Source organism: Leuresthes tenuis, unplaced genomic scaffold (genome assembly GCF_036924035.1).
Source record: "Leuresthes tenuis unplaced genomic scaffold, fLeuTen1.0.hap1 SCAF_20, whole genome shotgun sequence".
Lineage (NCBI taxonomy): Eukaryota > Metazoa > Chordata > Actinopteri > Atheriniformes > Atherinopsidae > Leuresthes > Leuresthes tenuis.
Genome location: NW_027325374.1, coordinates 31578371 through 31592307, shown reverse-complemented (window position 1 = coordinate 31592307; position 13937 = coordinate 31578371). Strand labels below are relative to the sequence as shown.

The 13937-nt window shown below is 36.9% G+C and overlaps 1 protein-coding gene across 8 annotated transcripts in view; it reads left to right on the top strand.

Annotated features, from left to right (window-relative positions):
• ryr2a (ryanodine receptor 2a (cardiac)) overlaps positions 1–13937 on the top strand; it is a 388615-nt gene that overhangs the window by 37612 nt on the left and 337066 nt on the right. For all 8 annotated transcript variants that reach the window (XM_072372753.1, XM_072372750.1, XM_072372751.1 and 5 more), the window contains exons 2-5: positions 1239–1358; positions 2328–2432; positions 6612–6686; positions 7026–7104. In XM_072372753.1, coding sequence (XP_072228854.1) covers positions 1239–1358; positions 2328–2432; positions 6612–6686; positions 7026–7104 — 379 coding nt within the window. The remainder of the gene's footprint in view (positions 1–1238; positions 1359–2327; positions 2433–6611; positions 6687–7025; positions 7105–13937) is intronic.

The window sequence follows — 13937 nt, the reverse complement described above, 5'->3', positions numbered from 1 at the left end:
TTCCATCTACAGTGATATGATTTATACAAGTTCACAAATTCAGATCACCTGGGGTTTAGAAGAGCCAAGGAGTGGTTTCCTGGTCGCATAATTGAATGACAGCTTGGGAGCCTCCTTCCATGAACTTTCTCCGGATGGGGAACAGAACCCTGCGTCTTTCCAGGATTTCTTTGGGAAACTGGTCGTTGACGCTGAAGTCCGTTCCTCTCAGCTCCCTGCCGCGGCCCCTCACCGGAACTTTCTGTTGGTAGTGTTCAAACTTGGCCACAATCGGTCTTGGTCGGCGGGCATCAGGTCTCTTCCCTTCAAGGCGGTGGACTCGGTGAAAAGTGATGTTCTTCACTGCATCTCCGGGAAGTTTCAGATGTGTTTGGATAAAGTTTTTTATTGTGAGTTCAGGATCCTCGTCTGCCTGGATTCCAGAAAACACCAGGTTGTCCCTCACAATGCGAGCCTGGAGATCAATAATTGATTCTTTCATTCTCTTGTTTTCGTCAGAGATCCAGCTCATTACTTCGTGAGTAATCCTCTGAGGGCTGCGTTTTCAGCAGCCAGCGTCTGCACCTGTTGCTGGCTGAACTCCAACGACTCCCGTAATGCTTGAAACTGTAGAATCTCTAACAGAGACATACGGGCCTCAAAACTGGATAATTTCTTATCAATCGATGTTAAAATGTCAGTCGAATCATTACCAACTGGAGATGTCGCACCGGGTGACTCTCCGTTGTGACTCTCCATTGTGACTTCTTTTGGAAGTAAAAGCTGTTTTGCTTGCAGATGGGGTTTGGTTGGTTTTCCCCATGAGGATCCTGTCAAAACACAGGAGTGTTTTGGTGTTGCTAATCAAGTAAATTTGATAAGCAACACCTGGCTTCTCTTTAACCTTTCAATTGTTATATAAGCAGTAAGGATAGACTTTCCACACTACTTCTGCATCTTGGTTTAGTTTTTGTTATTTTAATGATAAATGATCATATGGGGCTGTATTTACCAAATTTTAAGACCAAATACTTGTTATTATGTCCTCATACATAAAACCTTAGAATTAATAGAAGATGTACTTACATTTTACTATGTACCATTTTGCCTAAATTATATGAACTATAGGATTTTGGCCACTTAGTTGAAAGTCTCATGATATTTTAGCAACTGCTGACAACGAGCGAAAGAAAAAAAGTCTCTTACCTTGATTGGTAAATGTGTTGATTCTTAACTGTTTTTTTTTTTTACATGTTTAGGATGATGAGGTGGTCTTACAATGCTCAGCTACAATCCACAAGGAGCAACAGAAACTCTGCCTCGCTGCTGAAGGCTTCGGGAACAGACTCTGCTTCCTAGAGTCCGTCTCTAACTCCAAGGTATGATACAAACATGTATGATACATCTATTTCCCAACAAAGCAACAATTAAAAAAATTAAAAGTTTCACTTTCACAGAGGTTACATTTGTAAGAACAATGAAAAAAACAAAGTGGAATAGATTTTGAGGGAACATCATTGAAAATCACTTCTCAGTTTCACTGCGCTGTCTGTATGGTCACCTTTGACTGGGACTGGTTGTGATTGCAGGATGTGTTTCAAGACTTAAGTCATGATTAGTTCTCCTAGTACTTAAAAAAGTGTATTAATTAGAAGTTGATAATTCAAACTAAATATTCTATTTTTCCAACTGAATGTACAAAATGCCAGTGCATAGGTCTAGTGCCCTCTGGCACCATTCAGCTTTGTGTTATCATGGTGAGCCATAGAGACAGGCAGGCAAACAGTTGTTTGAGAGGTGGCTGTTCTGGACCAGAATATCCAGATGTCCTGTCTGTCCCCTTTCCCATGCACATCCACAGTCCTCAAATGTCCAACTGCAGCTAATACCCTCTCTGAAGCATTTGTGAAAATACAGACCTCTGTTTGATTGGCAACGTGGTGTAAGACCTAGGGACATTAAAGTACTCGAGTTCCAGAAGAGACTTTTTTTCATGATTCCATTCATTCTCTTTCTCTGAAGGTAAAGTAGCATCCCTCTCAGGAAAATCTTGTGGTTAAAGTAAATTTTACATTTAAAAATATTTGAAACATATTCCTCAGGCGACCATACTTTCTGCCAAATATCAGCCATTACATTAAATCACCTAATATTGCCTGATATTTTGTAGGTCTTCCATAAAAAACATCTCTGTTTCTTGGGGGCAAAGGCACTGTGGTAGTGTCCTCTGGATGTGTCACCATCACTTTGGCTCGTGTGTGAAAAAAAAAGGCATAATGTGTAATAGATCCTATTATACCCCTTCAGAAAAACGAAGATACATCACTCAATATGTGTTCTTGTTTCAGAATGTGCCTCCAGATTTATCCATCTGCACTTTTGTGTTGGAGCAGTCTCTATCAGTACGAGCCCTTCAGGAGATGCTGACTAACACAGAGGAGAATGCTGAAGGGGTAAGTGTGAGCAAGCACACACACACACACACTACAGAATACTACTTTTTTTGATAGTGAAATTGACTTGAAAGGTGCCTCCAAATAAAATTAATCATTATTATAGTTTAGTATTTAGTATATTATTATTATTATTATTATAATTGTTTACCACATTATTTATGTTAAATTAAACAGTAAAAGGCTACCAATGAAAAAATTGCGATTATTTACACAATCACAATTCTTTGTCTGTGATTTCTAATGAAAGAAAACATTAAGGCAGCACTACCCTCAATAAGTATTTTTGTCAACCGCCAGGAGTGACAAGATTTTCACATGGATTCTAAAGCAGTACAGGTCCCAGTTCAGTTTGTTTCCTACATGATCACGGAAATAATGAGTTCAGAAGTGCATGACAAAGTTGCGGATCGTGAGGGGGCAAGGGAGCTGCCCTTAAGGATACCATAGAATGTTTTAAAGGGGAACTCCGGTATTTTTGAACCTAGACCTTATTTCTGGAATGAAATACGTTTATATACTCACCGAGAACAGTTTGCGAAAGTTGGCGTCCTTCGAAAGCTATTTAGAAAACTTGCAATCGGCGTAAATCCATATAATGGAGGTAATGGGGCAGGGACAATGCAGCCTATAAATAAGGCATTATCTGTATTTATTTCACCAATACTTTAAGAAGAATGAATGAACGAACGTGTACTATAGCTCTGTTAGCATATAGCTACTGTTATGTGGCTACTTGCAGCTATAGGAGAGCTAACGGAGGGAATTCAGATTGCTCAGATTGCTTTTTCGTTTTCAAATCATGGGCAGTACTTTGCGGGCAGACCATGAAAACGAAAAAGCAATAATGTGCAGTCTTGAAGAAGAAAATGCAAATGCAAATGGAAGGATTGATTACGAATTTTATTTATGAGTCCAATAATGCAGATACATTCATAAAATGAAAAAGCATTTCTGCGAATGCATTTTAATTTTCAAAATTGACATTTCAAATTTAATTTTGGTATCTATTTTCTGGGGCATATTTTGAAAATTAAATCTCAAATGTCTATTACTTTTTCATTTTAATTAAGTCAAAGATTGAGCACTCTTGAAGAAGAAAATAGAAAATGCAAATAGAATGATTGATTACTAATTTAATTTATGAGTCAAATAATGCAGCCACATTCTTAAAATGAAAAAGCATTTCTGCAAATGCATTTTAATTTGAATTATGGTTACGATTCGCTTCCATAAGCGGCTGGTTTGGATCATGATCATAACCAAAACAATATATTCAAAGTGGATACATGTCAATGATATCACCCTCTACTCGCAACTCCTCTGTCTTCATCACTTATTTTCTTTAGGAACATTATCAGCTGCTTTGTCTTTTTGTCAGGTGATTCTTTCTAGTTTAGTGGGATAAGTGAATCCAGGACATCCTTTCTGCTATTTTGGCTGCTGTGGGTGTTGTAAGTACTACCTGATATGGACGTTCCCCCTTGGACTTGACCAGTTTTTTCCCCTTTTTCTTTACCAGTTTGATGAGGATCCAGTCTCCGGGTTTTACTGTCTTCAGAGATTTCTCCACAGGTTCACCTGGAACAGAATTGACAGAAGAGATCTCTCTACTTGTTAACATTTTAACCCTGTATTCTGCTAAGGTTTCTTCTCTTTCATTATCATGTCTGGTGAATGGTTTTAACTGTGGGAGTACAAATGGTCTGCCATACATGTTCTCAAATGTAGCTAATCTTGCGCTAGTTGGAGTTAATATGCATGTTTAGGACTACTAGTGGTAAACAGTAAACCCAATTTTTTACTGTTTCTTTCATGATTTTCTTCAACCTTGACTCAGTTGTTCCATTGTGTCTTTCCATCCATCCTGCTGACTGTGGGTGATATGCACGTTGGTTTCTAAGGTCTATTTTCAAATTCTTTGCCATCAGGGAGATAACATTGTTTACAAAGTGTGTCCAATTATCACTCTAGATCTTTTCAGGAATTTAAAATATAGGAATTATTTCTTTTACCTGTGCTTTTGCTACTGAGAGAGCATCTGCGTTCAGCCCATTTGGTAAAAAAAAAAAAAAACTCTTATCACTTGGCAGAATTGTTTCCCTTCACATTTATTTAGTTCAATGAAATCCACACAATAATGAAATAATGAAATCCATACAAATGTGCTGAAAAGAGTACACTGGCTTAGGGAATAATTCTCGTTTTGGTCTTAGATAGCCCTGTTGATTGTGTTGTGCACATATTTGACCTGTTAGACAAATAAAAAAAAATTTTTTATTATTTATTTTTGAGTAATTAGTAAAACCATATGTTGTAAAAACCTTGTTCATTATTGCAACCATCCCTCCTGTTGAGACATGACGTGGGCCGTGGTTCAATACTGCAGCATATTTAAACAAGCTTTTTAACAATATGGGTTTTCCTTCAGGTCATTCATACAAGTCTGTGGCACCTCAATTCTGCCATATCTGTCTTTCTGTATGTGTATGCTGTTTTTTGTGTATCACATAACACTTGGTGGTTTATTTGTATGTGAGGTTCTTTTTTGCTTCCTCGTCTACTTTTCTATTACTTTTTGAGACAGGATCAGTGTTTTCAGTATGTGCAGCACATCTACAAATTGCTATTTTAGCTAGCAGTTGAATAGCATCTAATAATGCTAAAATCAAGTCTTTATGGTTTATAGATTTACATGTGGATGTTGTCATACCTCTGTTTTTCATTGCTGTGCAGTTAAGAAAGCATGCTGACTGTCAGTGTCAATGTTTGGATTTGAAAATGCATTTCATAGATTTTCCTCTTTTTCGCTTCCCTCCCAGGGGTTCCGTAATTTTTTCCATTTAATTTAATGTAATTTAATTTTGATTTAAAATTTTGCAGCACTTCAGGATAGTTTTGACACTGTTGTTTGTTCGAAAAGTCATGGTTTGATTTTGGGATCCTGCTTTAGCTGTCCTTCATTGTATACAGTCTCTGAAGTGATATGGCCTCATCTGTAACAAACAAAGGCATACCAAGTAAACTTTGGGCTAGGGCAATATTTAGGACATTGCTGTCCATTGCCTTTTTCAGATCAAAGTAGCAGTAAACACCTTCACTGGACACTCTACCCAGGGTACCAATGTGTGCATCGACAAAATAATAGTTGGCATCTACCAGAGCCAACAGGGCTACGGAGGAACAAGACTTGTGATTCCTGAAGGTGCTCACACTGATGCTTGGTGGAAGGATGGTAATGAGCTTCCCATCCAATGCACAGAGACAGTTGGGAAGGCACTTGTCACCTTTCCAGTCAGCCTCCATTGGTGTCTACACAAAAAACAGACAGCATCAGATTGTTGACATCAATCTGTGCATGTTATTGAGGTTCATAATTGTGCAATGATAATAATCCAATAATATCTTGTATTCTCGGTGCTTAAAAATACATCTCACCTTCAGGTAGTCAGACTTTAGGACATGATATAACAACATATTGCATGTCTCTTTAGTAATGATGGGTACTCTTTTCAATATGGCACTAGAAGTTTGTCCTGTCAACATGGACACTGACTGTTTTTTTTGGGTTTTTTTTCAGCATACTGATATTAAGATAAGCATTATTTATACAGAATTCCCTGACGTATTGTCCGGTTTAATTAGGGGCAATAGTCAACAGGAATGGGTTTCAGCACTAAGCCAATAATGATAAGCCTTCATCATACTGATGAAGGGGTATTGTCTCTCTCAGGCGCTCTCTCACATGGGTAGTTTGTTGCTTGATATGTACAACAAGCTTGAGCAAACAATTAAGTTTGCATGTACAGGAACTATTGGAATCTGTTTGGATCTACTATTTAAACAGTGCAGCAACCAAGATTTTTTTAAAGTTTCAATATGTTAGCTAATTAACTTTCTGTGAGTAACATAATTATTCCACTTTGTTTGTCGTAGTATTATGAAACAGCCGACTTTCAAAAGCTACTGTGCTTAAGCAGTGGACGTACAGAAACATTTCCATAAGTTACTTTACTGAAAGCCAAAATTCTAGGGTGAGATTTTTCCAACAATTTCACGCATTACAGTGATTTTATTCCTGTTTGTATATTTTTTTCTTTCTTTCTTTTTTATTCACCTGGTGATTTTTATGCTTTGTAACTATTTTTCTCTGTCTTTCCCATCAAATGCCTCTCTCAGACGGCCCAGGGTGGTGGGCATCGAACACTTCTCTATGGGCATGCTCTTTTACTACGACACTCCTACAGTGGAATGGTAAATAAGTAAACAAATGTACACAATCAAACAACAAAGGCAAAGTGAATTTAATGTTAAAGGAATAATTTTTGGAACTAGGTTTTCATTGACTATGTGAGATAATTTGAATATTTTCAATCTTACTGTTTACAGAAATACTGTACATAAGGTACACCTTCCAATTATTAACCTTAAATTTCTCACTTCAAGTTGGGAGGTCAATGAAAATGCAAGAATGCTTACATTCATCTTTAAAACAACCCAGTTAATTTCATCTGGGTATTTTCTACTTATTCAAACTGACTATTGCTTTGACTGTGTCTTTTTGTGTCTATTATTTAATTGTTTTTCTTTTAGTACCTGTGCTGCCTGTCTACCTCCCGTTCATCCACAGACAAATTGGCTTTTGATGTGGGACTGCAAGAAGATACCACAGGTAGTTATCAAAGAAGTGTATGCTGTTTTATAGAGCATTTCCACCAGTGTAAGATTAGTTTTACAACTGAAATTATGTTGTACTGGAGCACACAAGCTGTCACAACAAGTGCAAATGCAGATAAGTCCAGACAGCAATGAAAGTATTTCCAGGGAAACAAAAAAGGATGGATAAGACCAGAATAGATTTGTTTTTTAACACTTGTTGACTTATAAATATTAAGTTGTATACTTGTCAGTGATATAGAAATAAGGATCTAAAAGGAAAGTTTTTGGTTTTGACTCCATTATTCAGGTGTTACCTCAGCTGTATTACTCTAGCATCAGTTGTTTCCTTTTATTTGCTTTTAAATTCAAATAAACTGTAAAAAGACACACTTGTGAAAGGCATAATGTCAAGTAAACTTGTTATTACATTAAGCTATCTTTAGAACTTGTATCTTAAAGCAACTAGACAAGTTTGTGAATCGTAAAACTATATCCATCTGACTAATTTTGCACATTCCCTGGCCTGAATTTGTCCTGGAGCACCTGGTGACTGAATTACCACACTTCAGACGTTTGGTTTCCTGTCCAGCACAACACAGTTTTGTTTTACAGTACAATGGTATGCACCAGCGTCTAGATAAAAATACACTTTTCTACAATGGATGAAGAAAAAAAGAAAAAAGTTACTCTCATCATTACAAATCAAGTTTAAATACTCAGATGCAGTAAAGGCACTCAAGACAAAGCAATAGGAATAAGTGAGGATGAAGAAATCAAGTGTATGAGCAAGACACTGGACAATAATAAGCATCAGATTACATCTTACTGATGTAGAGAACTCAGAGAATAAACAGGATGACAGTTGGATGCAAAGTTAATTTAATTTTTATTGTTGATAATAACTGGTAATTAATGGTTAGGTCTCTTTTTCTGTCATGCATGTTTTGCTTGGCTCTGTCTGTGAAGTTGCTAACATGCGGGTTAATCATGAAAAGAATAAGGTCATGAACAATTCACTCTCTGTGTAGATTGTAAATCAGGAGAGATCGAAGCTGTGGTGGAGTCATATAATTAAACTAATTAAAACACTTTTATGTACTCCAAACAAATATTTTTTACTCTGTCAAGACTAATTGGAAATACACAACATGACAACAGTACTGTGTTAATCTGTGTTACTAATTTATCAGAAAACAAAAGGTGAACCTTATCATTATCATGTGCCTCACAGATGAAATCTCACAGTCACCTGTTCCATTTTCGACAAACATGGAAATAAGTTTATGCAAATTTCACTCCAAAATCATGGAAATTTGCAGCCTTTTGAAGTGTTAGCTACTCCCTTTCATCACATTGCATATACAAACATGAAAACCAAGATTCACAGAGATTACAGGAAAGATTTAATTTCAATTCAATTCAGTTTTATTTATATATATATATACACAAAATTACAACAATTGTCATCTCAAGGAACTTAAATAATATAGTCCAACTCAAGTCAATTGAGTTCAATTCATTGTAATCATAATCCAAAAAAAATTCAATTATTTTCTAAATAATCCAATTCATTCATATAAAGCCAATTCAAAAACAATATCCTAGCTAAGGAAACCAACAGATTGCACTGAAACTTCTCTTCAGTCCAATCTCCTGTCTTGAGCGTGCCTGAGGCGACTGTGGAAAGGAACGACCCCCTTTTAACAGGAAGAAACCTCTGGCAGAACTAGACTCAGGAAGGGTGGCCATCCGCCTCAACCAGCTGGGGTTTGAGAAGACAGAAAAGAGGGGGGGGGGAATACCACAATATCATTCAAAGGATAGGGAAACACAAGTTAATGGCAACACTAATTTCACATGTACACAATGTCATTTAAGAAATTAAACGGGGGAGGGGTGGCAAAGGAAAGGTGGGATAGATGAGGTTCCCCAGCAGTCTAAGCCTATAGTAGCTAAACTATGGGATGTTTCAGGATTACCTGAGCCATCCCTAACTATAAGCTTTATCAAAAAGGAAAGTTTTAAGCCATGTCTTAAAAGTGGAAAGGGTGTCTGCTTCCCAGACATTTATTGGCAGCTTATTCCACAAGAGAGGGGCCTGACAACTGAAGGCTCTTTTTAAAGTAAAAAGAATCAGTTCAAGCACAGAACCCTGAGGAACTCATTGGAGATCATTGGTAACTTTCACAAGTGCTATTTCTGTGCTATGATGCACTCTGAATCCTGACTGAAACTCTTCAAACAGATTATTTATATGTAAATGATCACAAAGTTGAGCTGCAACTATTTTTTCAAGAACTTTAGACAAAAAAGGGAGATTGGATATAGGTTGATAATTAGCCAACACTTCTGAATCAAGAGTAGGTTTTTTAAGTAAAGGTTTAATTACAGCAACCTTAAAAGTCTGAGGTACATATCCTGTCAACAAAGACCAATTGATCAAATCCAATATGGAAGTGTCAATTAAGGGGAAAACCTCCTTGAACAGTCTGGTTGGGATTGGGTCTAAAATACAAGTTGATGGTTTAGAAGAGACTATTGCTGTTGTTAGCTCAGAAAGATCAACTGAACAGAAGCCGTCTAAATACAAATCAGATTCTAAAGATACTTCTAAAGCTGCTGCGCTTGATGATACATCAGTGATAATAAGGGGAAGGACACCATCAATCTTCTCTCTGATAGAAACAATTTTATTGATAAAAGAATCTCATGAAATCGTCACTGCTGAGAGTTAAAGGAATACATGGCTCAACAGAGCTCGGACTCTTTGTCAGCTTGGCTACAGTGCTGAAAAGAAACCTGGAATTATTCTTATTCTCTTCTATCAATGATGAATAATAAGCATTTCTAGCTTTACAAATGGCTTTCTTATACATTACCAAACTATCTTTCCAGACTAATTGAGACTCTTCTAAATTCGAGGAACGCCACTGTCTCTCCAGCTTTCTTGCAGTCTGCTTTAACGCACGCAGCTGTGAATTATACCAAGGAGCCAACCACTTCTGACTGATTACCTTCCTTTTCAGAGGGGCAACATTGTCCAGTGTTATACACATTGAAGCTATAGTGCTGTCAACAAGAGAGTCAAGTTCTACTCCTCTGTCATATCTGCACAAGGCAGTGAAGAAAAGGATGATGAAATCAACTCTTTAAATCTGGTTACAGCATTCTCTGATAGACACATTCTATATGTAAAATTCTTCTCAGAAGCTGTATAATCAAGTAATGTAAATTCAAAAGTTATTAAAAAATGGTCAGACAAGACAGGGTTATGAGGGAACACTTAACTGTTCACTCTCAATGCCATAAGTCAGCACAAGGTCAAGGGTGTGATTAAGGCAGTGAGTAGGTCTGTGAACACTTTGAGAAAATCCAATAGAGTCTAATATAGAATTAAAGTTAATATTTAGGCTGTCATTTTCAACATCTACATGAATATTAAAGTCACCCACTACAATGACTTTATCTGTACTCAGCACTAACTGGGATAAAAACTCTGAGAATTCAGACAGAAACTCAGAATAAGGGCCAGGTGGACGACACACAACAACAAACACAAGAGGTTTTTGTGATTTCCACTTTGGGTGGGAAAAACTGAGAATCAGAGATTCAAAAGAGCTAAAACTAATCTTGGGTCTAGGACTGATTAGTAACCCTGATCTGAAGATAGCTGCCACTCCTCCTCCTCTACCTGTGGTTCGAGGAACGTGAACATTTAAATAGTCAGAGGGAGTTGATTCATTAATGCTAACATCCTCCTGCTGCAGCCAGGTTTCTGTAAGACAAAATATATCAATATGATGATCACAAATGGATGATTTTATTATCTTTTCAGACTTACTTTAATTATTTTTCATGCATTTTAGTGCCTAAACATATGCACCCATTTGCCAATAAGAAAATGTATATATTTTACAAATATACAGCTCCTTTGTTTATATGTTTGTGCATTTTACTACTAATACACTTATTAGTAGTTATATGTTATATTGTTATATGTACAAAGAAAAAAAGGAGAACAGAATGAGGAAAGTTGTTTCATGGGAAGTCCCCTTACAGTCTAAGCCTATTGCAGCATTACTATGGGATGTGTCAGGTTTACCTGAGCCAACTCTAATTATAAGCTTTATCAAAAAGGAAAGTTTTAAGCCTAATTTTAAAGGTAGAGAGGGTGTCTGCTTCCCGAGAGTTGCCTGATAACTGAAGGCTCAGCCTCCCATTCTACATTTAGAAACTCTAGGAACAAGTAAAGTAAGTCTGAAAGCGAAGTGCTCTGTTGGGAAAATATGTAACTATGAGATCTTTAAGATATGATGGAGTGAGGAGAAGAATTCTAAATTCTGTGAATTTGACAGGGAGCCAATGAGGAGAAATATGAGCTCTCCTGCTAGTTCTCATCAGAACTGCAGCATTTTGGATCAGCTGGAAGCTTTTCAGATAATTCTTCAAAGGATCAAAAGATGCATAAAAGAATAGATTCTGGTCAAAAATAACTCCAAGGTTCCTCACTGTTGTACTAGAAAGCAAGGATATACCATCTAGAATAAATATATAGTCAGACAGTTTATCCCTGAATTGCTCAGGTCCAAAGGCAACAACCTCTGTTTTGATAGAAGTAAGAAGTAAGAAGAAGGAACATGAGAAGCTTAAAAAACTCCAAGGGCTGAAGGAGGGGAACTTGAAAAGATATGGGAATCGAAGGCAGCAGTGGTACCTATGGGAATTGGAGCACTCAGGGCCATGAGCTCCAAACTGGGACAATGGGAACAGCTAAGATACTACACAAAACCCTCAAACTACCAGGTGTATAGATATATATAGATATATATATAGATATATATATAGATATATATATATAGATATATATATATAGATATATAGATATAGATACAGAGAGATATAGAATCAAATAATTTGAATGAGGATAAGGTCAGTGTTATCAGCCTCAGGACTCTGGTCTCCTCCACCCAGAACCAACTTTACATGAGAGCGAGAAATCACTGATATACACACAATACAAAAGAGTGAGAAATAGACACTTATTAGAATTAGGCTGTATAATTTGATGGGCTTGGCATGTTACCACCATGTTTGTTGACAACCTTAACATCAAACATTACATTGTGATATAGTAGATAATATGGAAAGTGGTTGGCAAGATTACCTTGTCCACACCAATGGTACTCACCTGTAGCTCTAGATGCTGTAGAGGCAGTGTCCATAAATTCTCTAGTTTCAAGCCCTGGAAAGGAATATGCATCTTGAACTTAAAAAAGACAAAGTTACCTCCAGTCCGCAGGTCTCAACAACATTAAGATTTCCCTTTGCATCGATGTATTATAATAGATTATTTGAATTTATTATTAAATTAAAAGAAAGGTGAGATTAACACATACATACAACATCTGTATCATGTTTTTTAAAGAATTTTTCAAAATGCATCAAGTCTTTATTGAAAAATAAGCCCATGCCAAATTGGTCTGTCCCTTCTTTGTGTTACTGGAAATACTTCTGTTGTTGTATGGGTTTTGTCTAATGTTTTTATATTGGCATTTTATGCGATTAGTACAAACTAGTGATGGGACGAACGACACTGGTGCGTCAGCTCTGTGTCGAGAGCCCAAGAGTGAAACCCCGTATTGGTGCGTGTATCACTTTAAGAAAAAAATCACGTGACCGATACAGGAACGGTATCGCTTGAATGTGACGGCGCCAAATTGTGTTTATAAGAAAGCAAACTGTGTCAACATGTTGTGGGTTTGTTGGATGGAGTTTTGTTGGATGGAGTTTTGTTGTTGCAGTTTGTTGTTATCCAAACCGTCATCAACTTGCACTGAAAATGTTGTGTTCACCCTCTTCATCTGTACCCTGTGAAAGAGTTTTTTCCAAGGCAGGGGAACTGGTGTGTAAGAGGAGAAATCGCCTTGGAGCAAACACCCTACAAAAACGGTTGTTCCTCAATAAAAATGCATAAATGAATCTATATGTAATTTGTTTAATTTTTTATGCTTTAACACTTACGTTAACAAACTTCCACACATAAGATAAAAAGTTGAACTCTGAATTTTAATACAAATTTGCTATATTTTACAAACCAACTCAGTTTAGCATTTACATCAACAAGTTTTGAAGCCTATTTTGAACTCTTCTCATGGACAACTTGACTCACAAATTGAGCGAATGAAGTTATACAATAATGAGATTATATCTTAAATAAAGGACTGATGATTAAATGTTTCGCAGGCTCATGTTGGATTTGCCGCATTTTACCTGGTCCATCTTCTTATTTCATTTACCTGCAATGATTTCAGAACACCTGAAGGGGTCACTATTGAGTGACCAACACAGTTTCAATACAGTGCCGACACAGTTTGTGTAGTGTGTCAATACACTCCTTGAGGTAGCATCATCCCATCACTAGTACAAACTGTGACAAAATAAACAAACAAACAAAGCAAAGCTATGGAAAAATGAGAGGCAAAACCTGACCAGACAACACATGAATGACCGAGACATCAATGGAGGTGAAGGTGTGGATTTTCAGCCTGAACTGAGGGAACCTGGAAACTAAAGTACTGTGGGGAGGTGATTGGGGATGAAGTGCAGCTGTGAAAACAAAGGCAGGTGACTTGAATGAACCTAACGACGTGACAAGGGAAAACGTGGCAAAAAACTATTGAGTAAAAATAAACCTGAAAACACAACCCAAGAGATGACAAAAAAAAAACAAGTCATTGCATCTTTTTGATTTTGTTTTGACCATTTGTAACACCTTTAATTTCAGTTTATTTTTACAGCTCTCATGAACCTTGTGTCCATCAGGAAGAGGGGAATCTTTTTTACCCA